The sequence below is a fragment of the Sus scrofa genome, chromosome 13 (genome assembly GCF_054392235.1).
Source record: "Sus scrofa isolate SSC_HxYL_T2T_F1_AM1 chromosome 13, Sscrofa_HxYL_maternal_Yorkshire_Landrace_v2.0, whole genome shotgun sequence".
NCBI lineage: Eukaryota > Metazoa > Chordata > Mammalia > Artiodactyla > Suidae > Sus > Sus scrofa.
In genome coordinates, this window is record NC_139395.1 from 29684820 (window position 1) to 29701914 (window position 17095).

A 17095-nucleotide genomic window follows, 5' to 3' on the forward strand; every position below is an offset into this window, starting at 1 on the left:
AGGGGTTGAATCAGAGTTACAGCTGCCAGCCTGCACCACAGCCATAAGAAACGCCAGATCTGAGTGACATCTGTGACCTGCACCACAGCTCCTGGCAACACCAGATCCTTAACCCACTGAGTGAGGCCAGGGATTGAACCCACATCCTCATGGATGCTAGTCAGATTCATTTCTGCTGAGCCACAATGGGAACTCCCAGAAGCAGGTTTTTAGTGTAAAAATAGGTAATGCAGGGAATTCCCCTGGTGATGCAGTGGGTTAAGGATCTGGCATTGTCACTGCAGTGGCTTGGGTTGCTATTGTGTTGTAGGTTCGCTCCCTTGCCCTGGAACTTCCACATGCTGTGGGCATGTCCAGAAAGAAAAAAAAAAATAAAAATAAAAAGAGGTAATGCAAACTAGAAACAAGTCTTTATAGTAAGCACTGATAACAAGTTTTAGTGTTTATCACTGAACCAGCCATGCAGTTTATTTATTTTTTTAATGAGTGGAAATCACTGCTATGTGAAAAGGAGTCGTACTCAAAGACAAAGACTGACCTTACATGACAGTCCTCCTCTTTTATTCTGTCCCTTTTCAGAAGAAGAATAATTAAATTTTTCAAAAGAACTTTGACTTCCTTATTTTAGTTACAATTCATAGTAACCCCGTGAAAGAGGTAGAGGGTGTATCATAATTATCTCTATTTAAAAGATGAAGAATTTGTGGGAGTTCCTGTTGTGGCTCTGTGTTTAACAAATCTAACTAGGAACCATGAGGTTGCGGGTTCGATCTCAGGTCTCACTGAGGGGGTTAAGGATCTGGTGTTGCCATGAGCTGTGGTGTAGGTTGCAGTTCTGTGGCTCTGGCGTAGGCCAGCAGCTACAGCTCTGATTAGATCCCTAGCCTGGGAACCTCCATATGCTGCGGGTGTGGCCCTAGAAAAGACAAAAAGACCAAAAAAAAAAAAAAAAAAGATGAAGAATTTGTAGTTTAGAGAAGTTAAGTGGCTTTCTCAAGATCTTATAGATAGAGAAAGCACATTTGAACAAATGTTTTCTGATTCCTAATTGATAATATAGTGTAGTAGAAAAACCATGAATTTTGCAGTCTCGCAGAATTTAGTTCTGTCATATTTAACCATTTTCCTATGCTGTCAAATTTCTCAGTTTCTCAGAGTCTCAATTTCTTTATAAAATATGAGTAACAATTACTTAGTAGGTTTTTGGAGGTTGGATTACATTAAAAAAGCTGTTTAAAGTACTGGGTAGATTGTTAGTGCTTTTCACCTAGTGAGAGCTCAAATCAATGTTATTCCCCTTTGATTTTTCAGTACCTTACTTACTATGTAAAACAACCAAGAAAAGGTACCAGAAGAGACTAAATATACATTCATAATTTATAGTTAACAATGAATATGTATGAATGGTCATTTAAATATACATAATTTCTCTTTTGAAACTAAATCTGTCAAATTCCTTTTCTAGGAAAACTATTTTAAAATCCTCTTTTGAAAATGTTTGTTCAGACGATGCCTTATCAAAGGAAAATATGGGTATGTGAAGGCCTGTCTTGCTTTTAGTTCTTTTACCTACTAATTCCACCAAATGTAATTATACTTCTTTGAGGAAAAAAAAATGTACATATACACATATATGAGAAATATTAGTGGGTCATTTTTGGTATTGATTTAATACTAAGGTTTTTCAATTATCTTTAGGTTTCTCTTCCCTTGAATTAAACTTTCTCTAGCTTTGTCATGAATTTAATTTTTTTTAAAATAGAGTTCCAACAGTTATGGGAGGAAATACTAGCATCAGTATATTTCAATTCAGACTTCTCTATTCCAAATGTATTGGGTTCCTAGGAGTGCCAAAGGGAGAGAAGGAAGAAAAGCAGCAGCTTGGGGCTTCCAGCTAAATTAATTGCCGTTGGCCTTAGAGCGCAGTCAGGGGAACGTGGACTGCAGGGAGAAAGTCTTCACTTTGAAAAGCGCTTTACTCTTTCTACGTTTTTGTTAGTTTTGAAAAACAGGCACCTGCTTGTTTGCAAGGTGGAGCTTTGGCAGCCCTGCAAAGAGGTTTCAAAGCCGATTAAACCCAGAGAAGTCATCTGTACCACACTCCCTCTGCCTTGTAGTGGCCCCCCCCCCCCCCCAGATCCTACAGCTCTCATTTCAATTGGCTAAATATATCATTCATTTCTAGTTTCATTAAAAGAAAGGGAAGCAGGCAGAGGAAAGATGGAGTAGTTATTTTCAAAAAGAAATTTATTTTGTTCCTCTCCTAAACCATTACAAAATTCTGTTGTTTCTGCCTCAAATTTATTCTGCTGCTGCTTTCCTGCTAACTAAGGTGCCTTTATTTTCTTGGCTATTTTGTTCCTTTGCCTCACATGATCAATTCAGATATTCCCATAGAAACGCAAAAGTCATTTTATCCCTAGACCATGTTCCCACTAGAAGACCCTGATACTCTCCTCCAACTAGCACAGGATTCTACAGGAGAAACCCACTGCACCAGGAGTCCATTGACCGGAAATGACACTTCCAGTAAATGAATGAATACATCTCATTTACTGGAAGGGACACCCTTGCAGAGGTCTGTTCTGTCTGGCTCTAAAAATCTCAGTTGTTAATTGTTAAAATGGTTTACCTGATCTCTGTTTCATTCCTCCAGTCTCATTTGAACTTATGAGCAGAAACATCTAGTCTCGAGTTCTTTGTGAGAACTGCTTCGTGAAGGAGTGCACCTACCTCACATTTTTTATCCACTACCCATATTGCTGTGGATCCCTTGATCCAGGCCTCTGATAGCTCTCATTTCTTCTTTGCTTAAGGCAAGATCAGCCCTAGATCAAGTGACAGAGGAAAATTATACCATCTTATTCTTGAATCTCGGCCCCACTATTTTGTTGTTGTTGTTCCTGTCTGTAGCATGCAAAAGTTCCCAGTCTAGGGACTGAACACCTGCCATATCAGTGACCCAAGCCACAGCAGTAACAATGCCAGATGCTTAACTGCTAGGCCACCAGGGAACTCCAAAGAAAAATGAACTATCTTTAAATATAACCTCTGCCCCACTTTTTGAACCCTCTTTGCTTAGACTTCAGGTGCTAAAGTCTCCCATTAGTCTGCTGTCCCAGGTTTGATGTTCCTTTATGTGTTTTATGCTCTATGATTGCATCTCTCTCTCCCTTAAAGATCCCAGGGAGAGTAAAGTGGAGCATCTCTACCTTTCCAAGTATGTTTCTTCAACTGTAATAAAGAAATGCAGTAGAAACCCTCTTATCCAACAGAGGGAATTATTTCTGGAAAATAATAGAAAAAGTTTTAGGAATCATTACATAAATGAAACTGCATGTTCATAAAGATTTAATCTAATGCAGGAACAGGAAAGAAATAAATTAGGAGTTTGGAATTAACATATACCCACTACTATATATAAAATAGATAAATAATAAGGACCTGCTTGTAGCACAGGGAATTGTATTCAGTATCTTATAATAACCTATAATGGAAAAGAATCTGAAAAAGAATATGTAGATAGATGGATTAACAGATAGATAGGAATTGCTTTGTTGTACACTGAAACACAACATTATAAATTAACTATAGGGAGCTCCCATCATGGTGCAGCGGAAGTGAATCCGACTAGGAACCATAAGGTTTCGGGTTTGATCCTGGCCTCACTCACTGAGAACTGTGGTTTAGGTCGCAGACGTGGCTCAGATCTGACTTTGCTGTGCCTGTGGTGTAGGCCAGCAGCTGTAGCTCTGATTAGACCCCTGAATGCCGTGGGTGCAGCCCTAAAAGGACAAAGGACAAAAAAAAAAAAATTAATTTATTAATAAGCTATACTTCAATTTTTAAAAGTGGTTATCAAAAGATTTAATCTAAAAACTATTTGCAGAGGATGTTTGTGTTTTTTGGAAAATTACTACCAGGAATATCTTGTATTATATTTGTATTGTTCCTTTAACTCATTTTTTTATTGTTTAGCGACAAATCCATTTATGATGATGAAATACTAATACAACAAAAATAATATAATCAACACCTGTAGCAGTTACTAAGTGTTCTCACTTTTCTAAATATTTCCTATGTATTAATTTATTTAACCCTCACAATATCTATATGAGACATAAGATAGATATGATTATAACTCAATTTTATCAATGGAGTTAATAGGTTATATAACTTTTCTAAGGTCACACAACTTCTTAAAATTAATCTAAGTTTGTAGCCATTTCTTTGTTTGCTTTGGGTATCAGAAGCTTAAAGCTAAATTTATGGTTTTTCTGTACAGCATTGGTAGTTGATCTAAGCATTTCTTAAATGTAATTATTGCCTTTTGTAGCCTCATTAATCAGTTGATTTTGATTTCTTTTACTTTCAGCCTTTTGAGTTTTATCATTTTTTCTAAACAGGAAATAGCCTTTATTTATTTTTTTTATAGTGATTTGTATTTTTTCCATTATGGCTGATTAACAATATTTGGTCAATTTTCTGCTGCACAGCAAGGTGACCCAGTCACACATACATGTATACATTCTTTTTTCTCACATTATCATGCTCCATCACAAGTGACCAGGCATAGCTCCCAGTGCTTATCCATTCCATAGGCTGTAGTTTGCATCTATTAACCCCAAATTCCCAGTCCTTCCTATTCCTTCCCACTCCCTCTTGGCAACTACAAGTCTGTTCTCCATGTCCATGAGTTTCTCTTCTGTGGAAAGGTTCATTTGTGCCCTATATTAGATTCCAGATATAAGTGAAACCATATGGTATTTGTTTTTCACTTTCTGACTTACTTTGCTCAGTATGAGAGTCTCTAGTTCCATCCATGTTGTTGCAAACGGCATTATTTTGTTCTTTTTTATGGCTGAGTAGTATTCCATTGTGTATATATACCACATCTTCCTAATCCATTCTTCTGTTGATGGACATTTAGGTTGTTTCCATGTCTTGGCTATTGTGAATAGTGCTACAATGAACATGATGGTGCTCGTGCCTTTGTCAAGGAAAGTTTTGTCCAGATATATGCCCAAGACTAGGATCGCTAGGTCATATGGTAGTTCTATGTATAGTTTTCTAAGGTACCTCAATACTGTTTTCCATAGTGGTTGCACCAGTTTGCATTCCCACCAACAGTTCAGGAGGGTTCCCTTTTCTTCACACCCCCTCCAGCATTTGTTATTTGTGGACTTACTAATGATGGCCATTCTGACTGATGTGAGGTGGTACCTCATAGTTGTTTCGATTTGCATTTCTCTAATAATCAGAGATGCTGAGCATTTCTTCATGTGCTTGTTGACCACCTGTATATCGTCTTTGGAGAAAGGTCTAATCAGGTCTTGTGCCCATTTTTCAGTTGGGTGATTGGCTTTTTTGCTGTTGAGCTGTATAAATTGCTTGTATATTTTAGAGATGAAGCCCTTGTCAGTAGCATCATTTGACACTATTTTCTCCCATTCTGTAAGTTGTCTTTTTGGGATTTTTTGTTTGTTTGTTTGTTTGCTTTTTCTGGTTTTTTTTTTTTTTTTTTTTTTTTTTTTTTTTGGTTTCCTTTGGTGTGCAAAAGCTTGTCAGTTTGGTTAGGTCCCACTGGTTTATTTTTGCTCTTATTTCTGTTGCTTTGGGAGACTGACCTGAGAAAACATTTGTCAAGTTGATGTCAGAGAATGTTTTGCCTATGTTCTCTTCCAGGAGTTTGATGGTGTCTTGTCTTATATTTAAGTCTTTAAGCCATTTTGAGTTATTTCTGTGCTTGGTGTGAGGGTGTGTTCTAGTTTCACTGATTTGCATGCAGCTGTCCAGGTCTCCCAGCAATGCTTGCTGAAAAGCCTGTCCTTTTCCCATTTTATGTTCTTGGCTCCTTTGCCCAAGATTAATGGACCAGAGGTGTCTGAGTTTTATTCCTGGGTTCTCTATTCCATTCCATCTGTCTGTCTGTCTCTCTGTTTTGGTGCCAGTTCCACACCATCTTGATTGCTGTGGCTTTGTAAAAGTGCCTGAAGTCTGGGAGAGTCATGCCTCCTGGTTGGTTTTTGTTCCTCAGGATTGCTTTGGCAAGTCTGGGTCTTTTGTGGTTCCCATATAAATGTTTGGATTGTTTGTTCTAGTTGTGTAAAAAATGTCATGGGTCATTGGATAGGGATTGCATTGAATCTGTAGATTGCTTTGGGTAGGATGGCCATTTGTACAATATTAGTTTTTCCAACCCAGGAGCATGGAATATCTTTCCATTTCTTTGTTTCTGCTTTAATTTCCTTGATTAATGTTTCATAGTTCTTGGCATATAAGTCTTTCACCTCCTTGGTCAGGTGTATTCCCAGGTATGTGATGTTTGGGGGTGCATTTTAAAAGGTACTGTATTTTTGTATTCCTCTTCTAATATTTCGTTGTTAGTATACAGAAATGCGACTGATTTCTGAATGTGAATCTTATATCGTGCTACTTTGCTGAACTTATTGATCAGTTTGAGTAGTTTTCAGGTTGAGTCTTGAGGGTTTTCTGTGTATAGTATCATGTCGTTTGCATACAGTGACAGTTTTATGTCTTCTCTTCCTATTAGGATACCTTCTATTTCTTTTGTTTGTCTGATTGCTGTGGCTGGGACTTGCAGTTCTATGTTGAAAGACAGTGGTGAGAGTGGGCATCCTTGTCTTGTTCCAGATTTTAGGGGGAAGGCTTTCAGCTGTTCTCCATTGAGTATTACATTTGCTGTGGGTTTGTCATAAGTGGCCTTGATTATGCTCAGGTATGTTCCCTCTGTACCCACTTTGGTAAGAGTTTTGATCATGGATGGATGTGGGACTTTGTCAAATGCTTTTTCTGCATCTATGGAGATGATCATGTAGTTTTTGACTTTTCTTTTGTTAATGTGGTGTATGACATTGATTGATTTGTGTATGTTGAACCATCCTTGTGATCCTGGGATGAATCCCACCTGGTCGTGGTGTATGATCTTTTTTATATGTTGTTGGATTCAGATGGCTAAAATTTTGTTGAGAATTTTTGTGTCTATATTCATGAGAGATATTGGCCTGTAGTTTTCTTTTTTGGGGTTATCTTTGTCTGGTTTTGGTATTAGGGTGATGGTGGTATCATAGCATGTCTTTGAGATTGTTCCTTCTTCTTCAACCTTTTGGAAATGTTTAAGGAGGGTGGGTATAAATTCCTCTTCGTATGTTTGGTAGAATTCCCTTGTGAAGCCATCTGGGCATTTATTTTATTGTATCTCTGTTTTCTGCTGGTAATACCTCTTTTCTTTTGGGGTATAGACAGTCTATAAAAGTTGTAATAAATGAAATATTAACTAATAATCTATTGGTATTCATTACTAAGTTAGCAAAGGATGTGTTCCCCCGCCACCTGAGACAGGTAAACAGGACAGAGAATGGCTAATACTGTCAAGATCTGGATCATAGCTGAGCCCTTGCAGGAGCACAAGGGCCTCAAGTCCTGGCCTGGGAGGTAAAAGGCTGATGGGGAGAAAGTTGCTGTCTCACTACTAAAGACAACCATGGCCTGCCTGCTCTGGGTTTGGAGTTACCTTTAACCTCGAGGTCTTCATGCCCCTTATCTAAAAGCACCAAGCCTCCTATTTCTGTTTGTGCCCCAAGAAGGAGCTCTTCTTCATTCCACTTTAGCCTGTATTTCACTCACATCTATATCTAAGTCATGAGCACACAGAGGAGGGTTTATGGTTACTTGAAAACAAAATAGAACCAAGTGCTTTTTCCTCCCCTTCACCCTCCTCCTCTGTAAGAATAGCTTCAAAATTTCAACACTGAAATGGTCTTGAAAGTGTATTAAAGATGCTGTTTTTTAGTGCGGGATTAGAAGTAGCCCAACCAGTGGCCTCTTTATACAAGGGAGAAAATAGCTTCTTTAAACATTTAAAAGAAAAGTAGAGATTAAAGAAAACTTCATAGTTTTGAAGGCTTTTAAAATAGTGACTTATTTATTGAGACAAATAGTAAATTATTTCTTATGAGAAATGGAAGAACTGGTGGCTTAGCATTTAAGGATCCAGTTAAGGATCCAGCATTGTTATGGCTGTGGTGTGGGTTCAATCCCTGGCCCAGGAATATGCCACAGGCTAGGTTATAAAGATAAAAAAAAAAAGAATAAACAAAAAATAGCAGTGATTTATTTTACAAGATTCAGTTTAAAAAGCCAGACATAGGAGTTGTGGCTTGTTGGGTTAAGAACCTGATGTAGTCTCCATGAGGATGCAGGTTCAATCCGATCCTTGGCCTCCCTCAGTGGATTAAGGATTCATCATTGCTGTTGTTGTGGAGCAGGCTAAAGCTGCAGCTACAATTTGACCCCTAGCCTGGGAACTTCCCTATGCTTCAGGTATGAACCTAAAAATAAAAAAAAGCCAGATATAGACTTCAGTATAAGAGATACTTTTTTCTTTTCCTTTTTTTTTTTTTAATTTTCTCTGAGTGATAGGGCAGCTATAATGCTACCACTTTACTCTCAACAACAAATTGAAGCAAGTCGGGAAAAGTACAGGATAATCAGTGCTGACAGAAGATGATTGGTCATACACTTAGTACAGGTATTCATTCTGTCTCTATCTTGGGAGCAGATCACTGACCAATTTTGATAACCTAGTTTGTAGATTACAGTCACTGCTATTTCCGAGAATTATTTTTGGACTCTATCCGTTTACAGTGTAAGAATACCTATTTAGAGAGGCAAGCCTCCTGTTGCTCTGAAAGCAGAATTTGACATCAGTCAAGTTGGTGTTATGAACTTTGGTTGATTTATTAAGTCATCCATTACTTTGTCTACCCTTTGATCAAAAGGCAGTCTACATATTTTTCCAGATCAGTTGAAAACGGCCTACAATGGCATTCGGCAATGACATTCATTGTCATAAATTGATTGTATTTTAGTCTAGCCTTAGAAATATAAAGTTGTTTGTGGTAGAGCTCAGAATTCATCTTCTCAACAGTGCATTAAATGTCAGTATCAATTTCCATAGACTCAGACTATGAAGTAGGAAAATACAGCATCTGTGAGTGAGACTAGGGTGTTGGTGTGACAGTAACCACACATCGTTGTGGTTAATTAATAGGTTACTAAGTGAGAAATCTGTCATAAGGAGAGGTTAATCTCATTAATAAAACTGCTTCAATAAAAATAAAAATGTACATTTTTGTGGAAATTTCTGATTCAGTAGAGATGGTATTGCATTCATATATTTTTTTTCTTTTTACGGCCTCACCAGTGGCATATGGAAGTTCTGGGCCAGGGGTTGAATTGGAGCTGTAGTTGCAGGTTACACCACAGCCATGGCAACACTGGATCTGAGCCACAGCTTGTAGTAAAGCCAAATCCTTCGCCCACTGAGCAAGGCCAGGGATCAAACATCCTCACAGAGATAATTTTGGGTCTTTAACTCATTGAGCCACAATGGGAGCTCTGCATTCATATTTTTTAATAGACACTCCAGGTGATTATGTCCTAAAGTATTGAATACCATTGTTCTAGAATGTAATAGTGTATACAGTGTGTTCTTAGGCCTTAGCAGTGAGCACGGAACACAGATCTATGTGGATACAACTACAATGTCAGTTAAGTTTTTTGGGTTTTTTTTTCTTAATAAATTTTATTGGAATATAGTTAACTTACAAAGTTGTATTAGTTTTAGGTGTATAGCAGAGTAAATCAGTTGTACATATACCATTCCTTTTCAGATTCTTTTCCCATAAAGGTTATTACACAGTATTGAATAGTTTACTCTGTGTTGTACAGTAGGTTTGTTTTGTTTTAAACCACTTAAGAAGCGGTTCTAAGGTGTGGAATGGCTTATAAGAAAGTTACTTTCAAGGTGTTTTGAAAGTTTTCCATAGAGAAAACCTAAGATTGAGTAGAGATGATGATCAGGAAGGCTCATTGGTTTGTGGAGTCCCTGGCCCTTAGTAGGCACACAGTAAGTATTTGTGGTTTCATTTGTTTGTATTTTTAGGGCCACACTGAGGCACATGGAAGTTCCCAGGCTAGGGGTCAAATTGGCGCTGCAGCTGCCAGCCTATGACACAGCCACAGCAACGCCAGATCTGAGCCACGACTGTGACCTATACCATAGCTCATGGCAACACCAGATCCTTAACCCACTGAATGAGGCCACAGGTCGAGCCCACATCCTCATGGATCCCAGCTGAGCCACTACGGGAACTCCATAATTATTTTTTGATTGAATAAAAGAGGATAGCACTAAAATACAGAGTCTTTTGAACTGGAACTTCTCACATTCTCTCTCTCTCTCTCTTTTTTTTTTTTTTTTTTTGGCCACACTCATGGTATACAGAAGTTTCTGGGCCAGGAATAAAACCTGCACCATGGCAGTGACAATGCCAAATCTGCTAGACCACCAAGGAACTCTAATAATCTTGATTTTTTACCTTATAACGTTGCTTAATTTACAAGGATACTTGTGTGTATAAACATACACATACACATGAATGGATGTGTATATACTATGCACAAAGTTATTATTACTGAGAACACTTTGCATTGATATTCACTGATAATATTTTAGCACTAAAGTCTGTGTCCTATCTGGGTTCCATGAATTTTCAGCAGCTCTACCTAGTGTGATTTTTTTTTTTTTTTTGATGACCTTCCAATGAACACGAGATAATAGGATGTGGTGTGTCAGATTTGTATAACTGGAGTGGAAGGTGATGGAGTGTGTCTTCATGGTCTTTCTCCTTGGATCATGCTGCCTTTGGAAGACTTCTCAGGAGCTTCATCTGTCTGTTGTGCAGGAACAGGTCTCACTGGTCTCCTTCCTCTGATCTGACTCCAACAAGACTTCATATAAAACAGAAAATCTTTGTTTTATTTAAGTGGGGAATTCATAGGGAACCATATTCAATATCTTGTAAATAACATAATGAAAAATAATCTGAAAAAAATGTGTGTGTGTGCTGTGTGTGTGTGTAACTGAATCATATTGGTGTACACATGAAACATTCTAAATCAACTATACTTTAATTTTTTAAAAATCTCTTAAAAGAAATAAAGAAGTAAACATGATAAAATATAAATTGGGAATTCAGTTGCATATTGTTAATCAGTAATTAATTCTGTAGAGTTATAATACATGTTTATTTCTTTGGTGGAGGAGATCATTTTATCTCAGCAAGTTCAATGAATTACCAGATTTTTTTTTTTTTTTTGGCCTACCTACATATTTGTGTCACAGCAGCACAAAAACCCACAACTTTTATAAGTGTGTAGGGTTTTTTAATCACATTAAGCAGTTAAGATGCATTGGTATTTTGATTAGGAATAGACTAGCCTATGTTTAGCCTAGCCCCTTAGTTACCTGGCTTCCCCTCTTAAAGACTGGTTTTAATAGTTTATTGTGGGGATTAGCAAGTTGTAGCCCACACTTCAGCAGTGAATGCCTGCTCTTATAAATAAAGCTTTATTGGAACATATTCACTCTCGTTGGTTTATGCATATAGTTTTGCACTCCAACAGCAGAATCGAGTAGTTGTGGCAGGGACCATCTAGCCCACAAAGCCTGAAATATTTACCTTCTGGCCCTTCACAGAAAAAAGTTGCTGACCCCTGGTCTATAAATAACAATTTAATTTTGTGCCTTTGGTACCTTATTTACAAAATACAGACTTCTAGTGAGCTTTAATGTTTCAGGGACACTTAATGGTGTATACATAGCGAGAATGTCACTTGCATTTTTCGAGGAATAATTGTAAAAAATTCACCTGGAAATTCATAATAATTTTGCATCAAGCAGAGGCCGTATATGAAAATCGCACAAAATATTTATTTTTTTATCTCATAACATTTAGAAAATTTTCTTTTGGGGGGTGCTTAAGATTATGAATTAGATTGAATTAATTAAGATATCACATTTTTGACTATGTCACTAATGTTTCTTTAGTTGTCTCTGAGACAGAAATTTTGCTAAAAGAGCTGGAGCAGATGCTACAGCAAGCACTAGAGCCCATGGCAACCCCCCATGAGTCTGAAGAGGAGCATGGAGAGGCTGCACATACAGGAGAAAAGGTAGTGTCTTGGTATTGTCATGACAGATAGCAATTTCAGCTTCCTTAAATGGCAGAAATTGTCCCTAGATGTTCATTTTAATTATATGGGAAATTCTTTTCACTCCTGAAATTTGAGCCCTTGATTATCATGAGGTGAATAATAAAGTAGTAGCCTACTGAGAAATCAGAATAATATCCCTCATTGGGAAAAAATATCCGCGTTTGAGTAGAGGAGCTCTTTTACTTCAGATCTTTGAGGCTAGAATAAGAGAGATGAAGGGGCTCAATGTTATCAAGGCGTACCAATCTTTACAGTCAGGAGAAGGGGCAAAGCAGGAGCAGCTCTAGAAAATCTACCCTGACTGGTTCATGCACAGGGATAAGCTCAATGGGGGAAAAAAAATCTCATTAGTAACATCCTGGAGGTAGTTTTTCACCAGAATATATTTCACCATTCTTAACTAGACTGTCTTTACCCACCCACCCCTTTTGGTCAGCTATGTTGGGCTGAGAAAGGCCATGTGTGCTGACTGTATTCAATACTTACATATGACAACAGAAATTTGAAGTTGGTTGACAAACTGCCCAGCACAGCAGCTCCATGTCTCTGCAAATAAAATGAGGGTACAAGCCCAGGTCATTAATATAGAGGAGCAGTGTGCCAGGTGTGAGAAAAATAAGTCTGAAGGCAGATGCTTTCACAAGGTGCTACAGCTGTTCCCTAAGTAGTTAGAAAAATGGCAGTGAGGAGCCCTGGGTCCTTAAGGTTTTATTTTCTCTTCACTCATTTTGGTATACAGTATGCCTGTATGCCCATCCCCAAATCTGTCTGTTCTGAGGTACAGGAAAAGGTGGATTTGTAAATGGATAAGATCGTTTACCCATTTTGGCTGATTTCGTTCAGAACTTCAGCAATAATAAAGACGATTTTTAATCTTCTTTATTGAGATAGAAATCAAGAAAATATACAGAACTTACAATTAAGATTGAAGTGTCAAGAGAAAATCAAATTAATGTTAGAAACACTGTTGAAAAACATAATAGTTTTCTTGATTAGTGGTATCAACTTGTACCTTCTTTAAATTTGCCATCTTTCCAATTAGAATTCTTAAAAAAAAATTTGTTCTCTATATATAGATCTTATCTTTTATAGAATAAAATCTGTAGATTATAGATCTATATACTGTAGAACAAGATCTATACACATATATTATATACATATAATTGCTATACAAGTTATTCTCTTCTGGCAAATGTGTGTTTTGTTTGAACACCATATGGTTTTATGCAGTATTTTTTTTTTTTTTCAGTCTTTGCAGGTTGTCTTTTCAAAAATACAGCCAGGTTGATTTTTATAGAAATGTCTTGGAAGTTTTACAATCACAGAATTGGCTTCTATTTTGCCATTATAACTAGTAACTTGATAGAACAGAAAATTACTTCTGATTTTTATTTCTTAAGGTAAAACACATAGTTTTAATAGACCAGCAGGCAGGAGTTCACTTTTTTGTTTTAGATTCTTATAGTACTTCATGCTTTCAAAGGGCATTTTGGAATTGTAAAAATTAACCATTTTAACTTGTTGGTAGGCAGGCGAGTGTCACCTGCTGACTGGTTCATAAGCTGCTCTCCACACTGAGCTTTATGAGTGTGGCGCTCTTGCCAGGTGTAGGATACTTAGGGCTTTGTTAGTTCTTAAATGAGGAGCATAGAAATGAGACCAGTTGTCAAAGCTGGAGCAATTTCCAATTTAAAAGAAATGATCACCTAAGAGATTTCTTTTTTTCCTTTTTCTTTCTTTCTTTCTTTTTTCTTTTTTTCTAGTTAGGAAAAATTAATATGGTAATACATTTAAAACTGATGATAATGCACTTAAAACCAAAGATGTGTTTTGTTTTTAGGAAAAAGTGGCCTGTTACAAGCCATTATACCAAATAGAGCCACCTGATCATTTTAAAGTTCTGAGCCTGTTTGGAGTTCCCTTCATGGCTCAGTGGTTAACGAATCTGACTAGGAAACATGAGGGTTCGATCCCTGGCCTTGCTCAGTGGGTTAAGGATCTGGCGTTGCTGTGAGCTGTGGTGTAGATTGCAGACGCGGCTTGGGTCCCGCGTTGCTGTGTCTGTGGTATAGGCCAGTGGCTATAGTTCTGATTAGACCCCTAGCCTGGGAACCTCCATATGCCACAGGAGCGGTCCTGAAAATGGTAAAAAGACAAAAAAAAAAAAAAAAAAAAAAAGTTCTGAGCCTGTTTATCCTCTGGGCAGATATCTTTGAGCTATTTTCAAAGATTTAAATTTAATGTTTTCATCATGCATTCCATGTATGAGGTTTCAAGTTGATTACTCTCAAGCACTTATACCAATGATTTGGGAGTAGCAACATGAAAAAAAATCATACGCACATGAATAATCAAAATTCATTTCTGTTTGTCACTGAAATGCTTTATGAAATTATTTCCCTCAGTAGAGTCACCTTTCTAATAATGTTCTTAGCTAATATTAACACCAGTTGACATGCCCTGACTTGGAGAAAATGGGAGGGAATTAATTTCAGATTATTATAAAATCTACCTAAATAATTCAGAAGTTAGATAGTTCATATATAAATATGACAGTTTACTGCATAATTATTTGTATTAAAAGGTACATTTTTGATATATGAAAGTTCTTGTATAAGCTACATGTACTTTTTTTTCTTACATTTGTTAGGAAGTTACCTCTGCCTTTAATGAACCTTGAAGTTGTAAATCTCATCTGTGTGTATGTTTGCATTGCCTTTACCCTTGTCCTTTCCCACTAAGCTAGTGCACACTCTCACTACCCCTGAGTAATGCAGATAGACGCTTATAAGATGACACAGAAAATGTGACTAAAACAGTTTTAGCTTGTATTCCCCATAGTAGTCATTTTTAAGATAAACAAATATAGAAAATTCACAGAATTTTAACAGTCACATTTTTCCAAAGCATAAAGTTAAAACTCAAAACATATAATGTTGGCAGATAGAGACAGGACTAAATAATGAGTTACTTTTTATTATAATGATTTTTATTTTTTTCCATTATAGCTCGTTTACAATGTTCTGTCAGTTTTCTACTGTACAGCATGGTGACCCAGTTACACATACATGTGTACATTCTTTTACACTCACAATACTGAACATTACATGGATGGGGTCATTATCTGACCACTAGGATAATGGAACACTTTGTGTAATGGCTCTGACTTAAAGATTTACTAATGAGGTTTTGTTCAGATAAGTAAGCCTGGTCTTCAAGTAAATTTGGTGTAGTTCTGATGAACTGTATGATTATTTTTGCAGTTATCTAAATGCAGCCCTGAAGCTCCTGCGGGCAGTTCACTTGAAAACCACTATGAAGAAGATTATCTTGTAATTGATGGGCTAAAATTAAAAGCTGAAGAATGCATTGAAAATATAACTAACAAGTTTAAAGAAATAGATGCTTTGATGTCTGAATTTTAGGTTATGGGTATTTTCAAAAGTTAATGATAAAAACGTTTATATTTTTATGTTTTCCCAGTCAGAACTTAGAAATGTTTAGTGAAATAGTTACATGTTATATCAAAGTTGATATTTGTGATAACTTTCTACTTTATATATTAAGAAAATCCATTATTTTGAGAGTCAATCAAATGGTATTTAAGTTAGTGTTATATGTTTAGAATTTAAGAAACCCTGGTATTTGTATTTGTAGATTTTTTTTCTTGTTTGCCTTAATTTTAAAATGGTTTATGAAGCCTACTGCAAAAATACATGCTTTACAATGATTATTTAGACTTTTTATTCAGATGTGGCTAAGTGTTGAAATGACTGCTAATGCTACTATAATTCTTACAGATAATTCAAATCTAATATATTTAGAGAATATGTATTTGCAGTAGAATTAAGCTACGGTGAATTAAAAGGACATAATAAAAAATGGTTGTATAAGAGGTTGGAGCTTTTCTTAGAAAGCAAAACCGTCAATTGCCTTATTTATTGGAAACAATCATTTCAATCACAGTTCCCAACTGATTCACAAAATCTGTGGAGGGGGAAGATCAGAATCCTGGATCCTTCCCCACTGAATAAGTTCATCTTAAGGTAAGGATGGGAAAATATAATTCAAAATATCAAGTGATAAGTTAAACATATCCACCATATAAAAATCTATACAATGAAGAAAAGAGTCCCTCCCGAAATGCCATTCCCCACCTCTTTTTAAAAAATTTATGGCTGCACCCATGGCATATGGAATTTCCTGGGCCAGGAATTGCATCTGAGCCATAGGTATGAGCTGAGTTGCAGCTGTGACAACACCAGATCCTTTAACCCACTGTGCTGGGGCCAGGAATCAAACCTTCACCTTCACAGCAACCCAAGCAGCTGAAGTCAGGTTCTTAACCCACTGCGCCACAGTGGAAACTCCAATGCCACTCCCTTAACCTCTCACCTGAAGCCCCATTCCCTAAGAATTCCCATACATAGTCCTAGATTCTGTTCTGTCCTTATAAGAAGATGTGTATGCACATCCATCTCCAGTTCTGGCTCTAACTCCCTCTCTATACCTCTCTCTACCAGAGGAGAGGGAAAGGGCATTCCACATAAAAACAAAAACCAAGCTTGAAAAGAGAAGAGGTCAGCTGGGCCCTGGCCTTGATTGAAATAGCTGGAGTGGCATTTTATGGGGGAAGGTGAGGAGGCCTGTGTGCACAAGGCTCGGGGACCAGGAAGGAGGTTCAGACATTCAAGCAAGCTCACGCCAGCAGCGTGGGGAATGGAGTGAGAGGGAGGGACTCTGGAGTCAGGGCACCAGTTGGTTGGTATACTACTTGGTAATTCAGTTGTGAGATCATTAGCCTGAATATGGTAATGCCATGATGGAGAGAAACAGATAAAGCTAAATTAGCATGAGTGGATTATCAGGATTTGGAGATTGTGTTTAGGGATGAGACAGGGAGTCAGAGACACCTCCAGGTTTCTGGTGGTCACAGTGCTGTTCACTGATGTAGGAATACATGCATATTAGAAATGGAAGACAGGAGTTCCCATTGTGGCTCAGTGGTTAACGA

The 17095-nt window shown here is 37.3% G+C and overlaps 1 protein-coding gene across 34 annotated transcripts in view; it reads left to right on the forward strand.

Annotated features, from left to right (window-relative positions):
• Positions 1-15974, forward strand: part of ZCWPW2 (zinc finger CW-type and PWWP domain containing 2) — a 142166-nt gene extending 126192 nt beyond the window's left edge. For 19 of the 34 annotated variants that reach the window (XR_014822557.1, XR_014822552.1, XR_014822555.1 and 16 more), the window contains 3 exons: positions 1466-1533; positions 11915-12039; positions 15345-15974. Coding sequence is in view for 21 of the 34 variants with exons in the window: in XM_084987353.1 (XP_084843479.1) it covers positions 1466-1533; positions 11915-12039; positions 15345-15506 (355 nt within the window). In the remaining 13 variants the exon portion in view is untranslated. Of the gene's footprint in view, positions 1-1465; positions 3494-11914; positions 12040-15344 lie in introns of those variants that run through there. The other 15 variants (XM_084987359.1, XM_084987379.1, XM_084987371.1 and 12 more) reach the window with 5 other exon arrangements.
• Positions 15975-17095: the final 1121 nt, after the last annotated feature.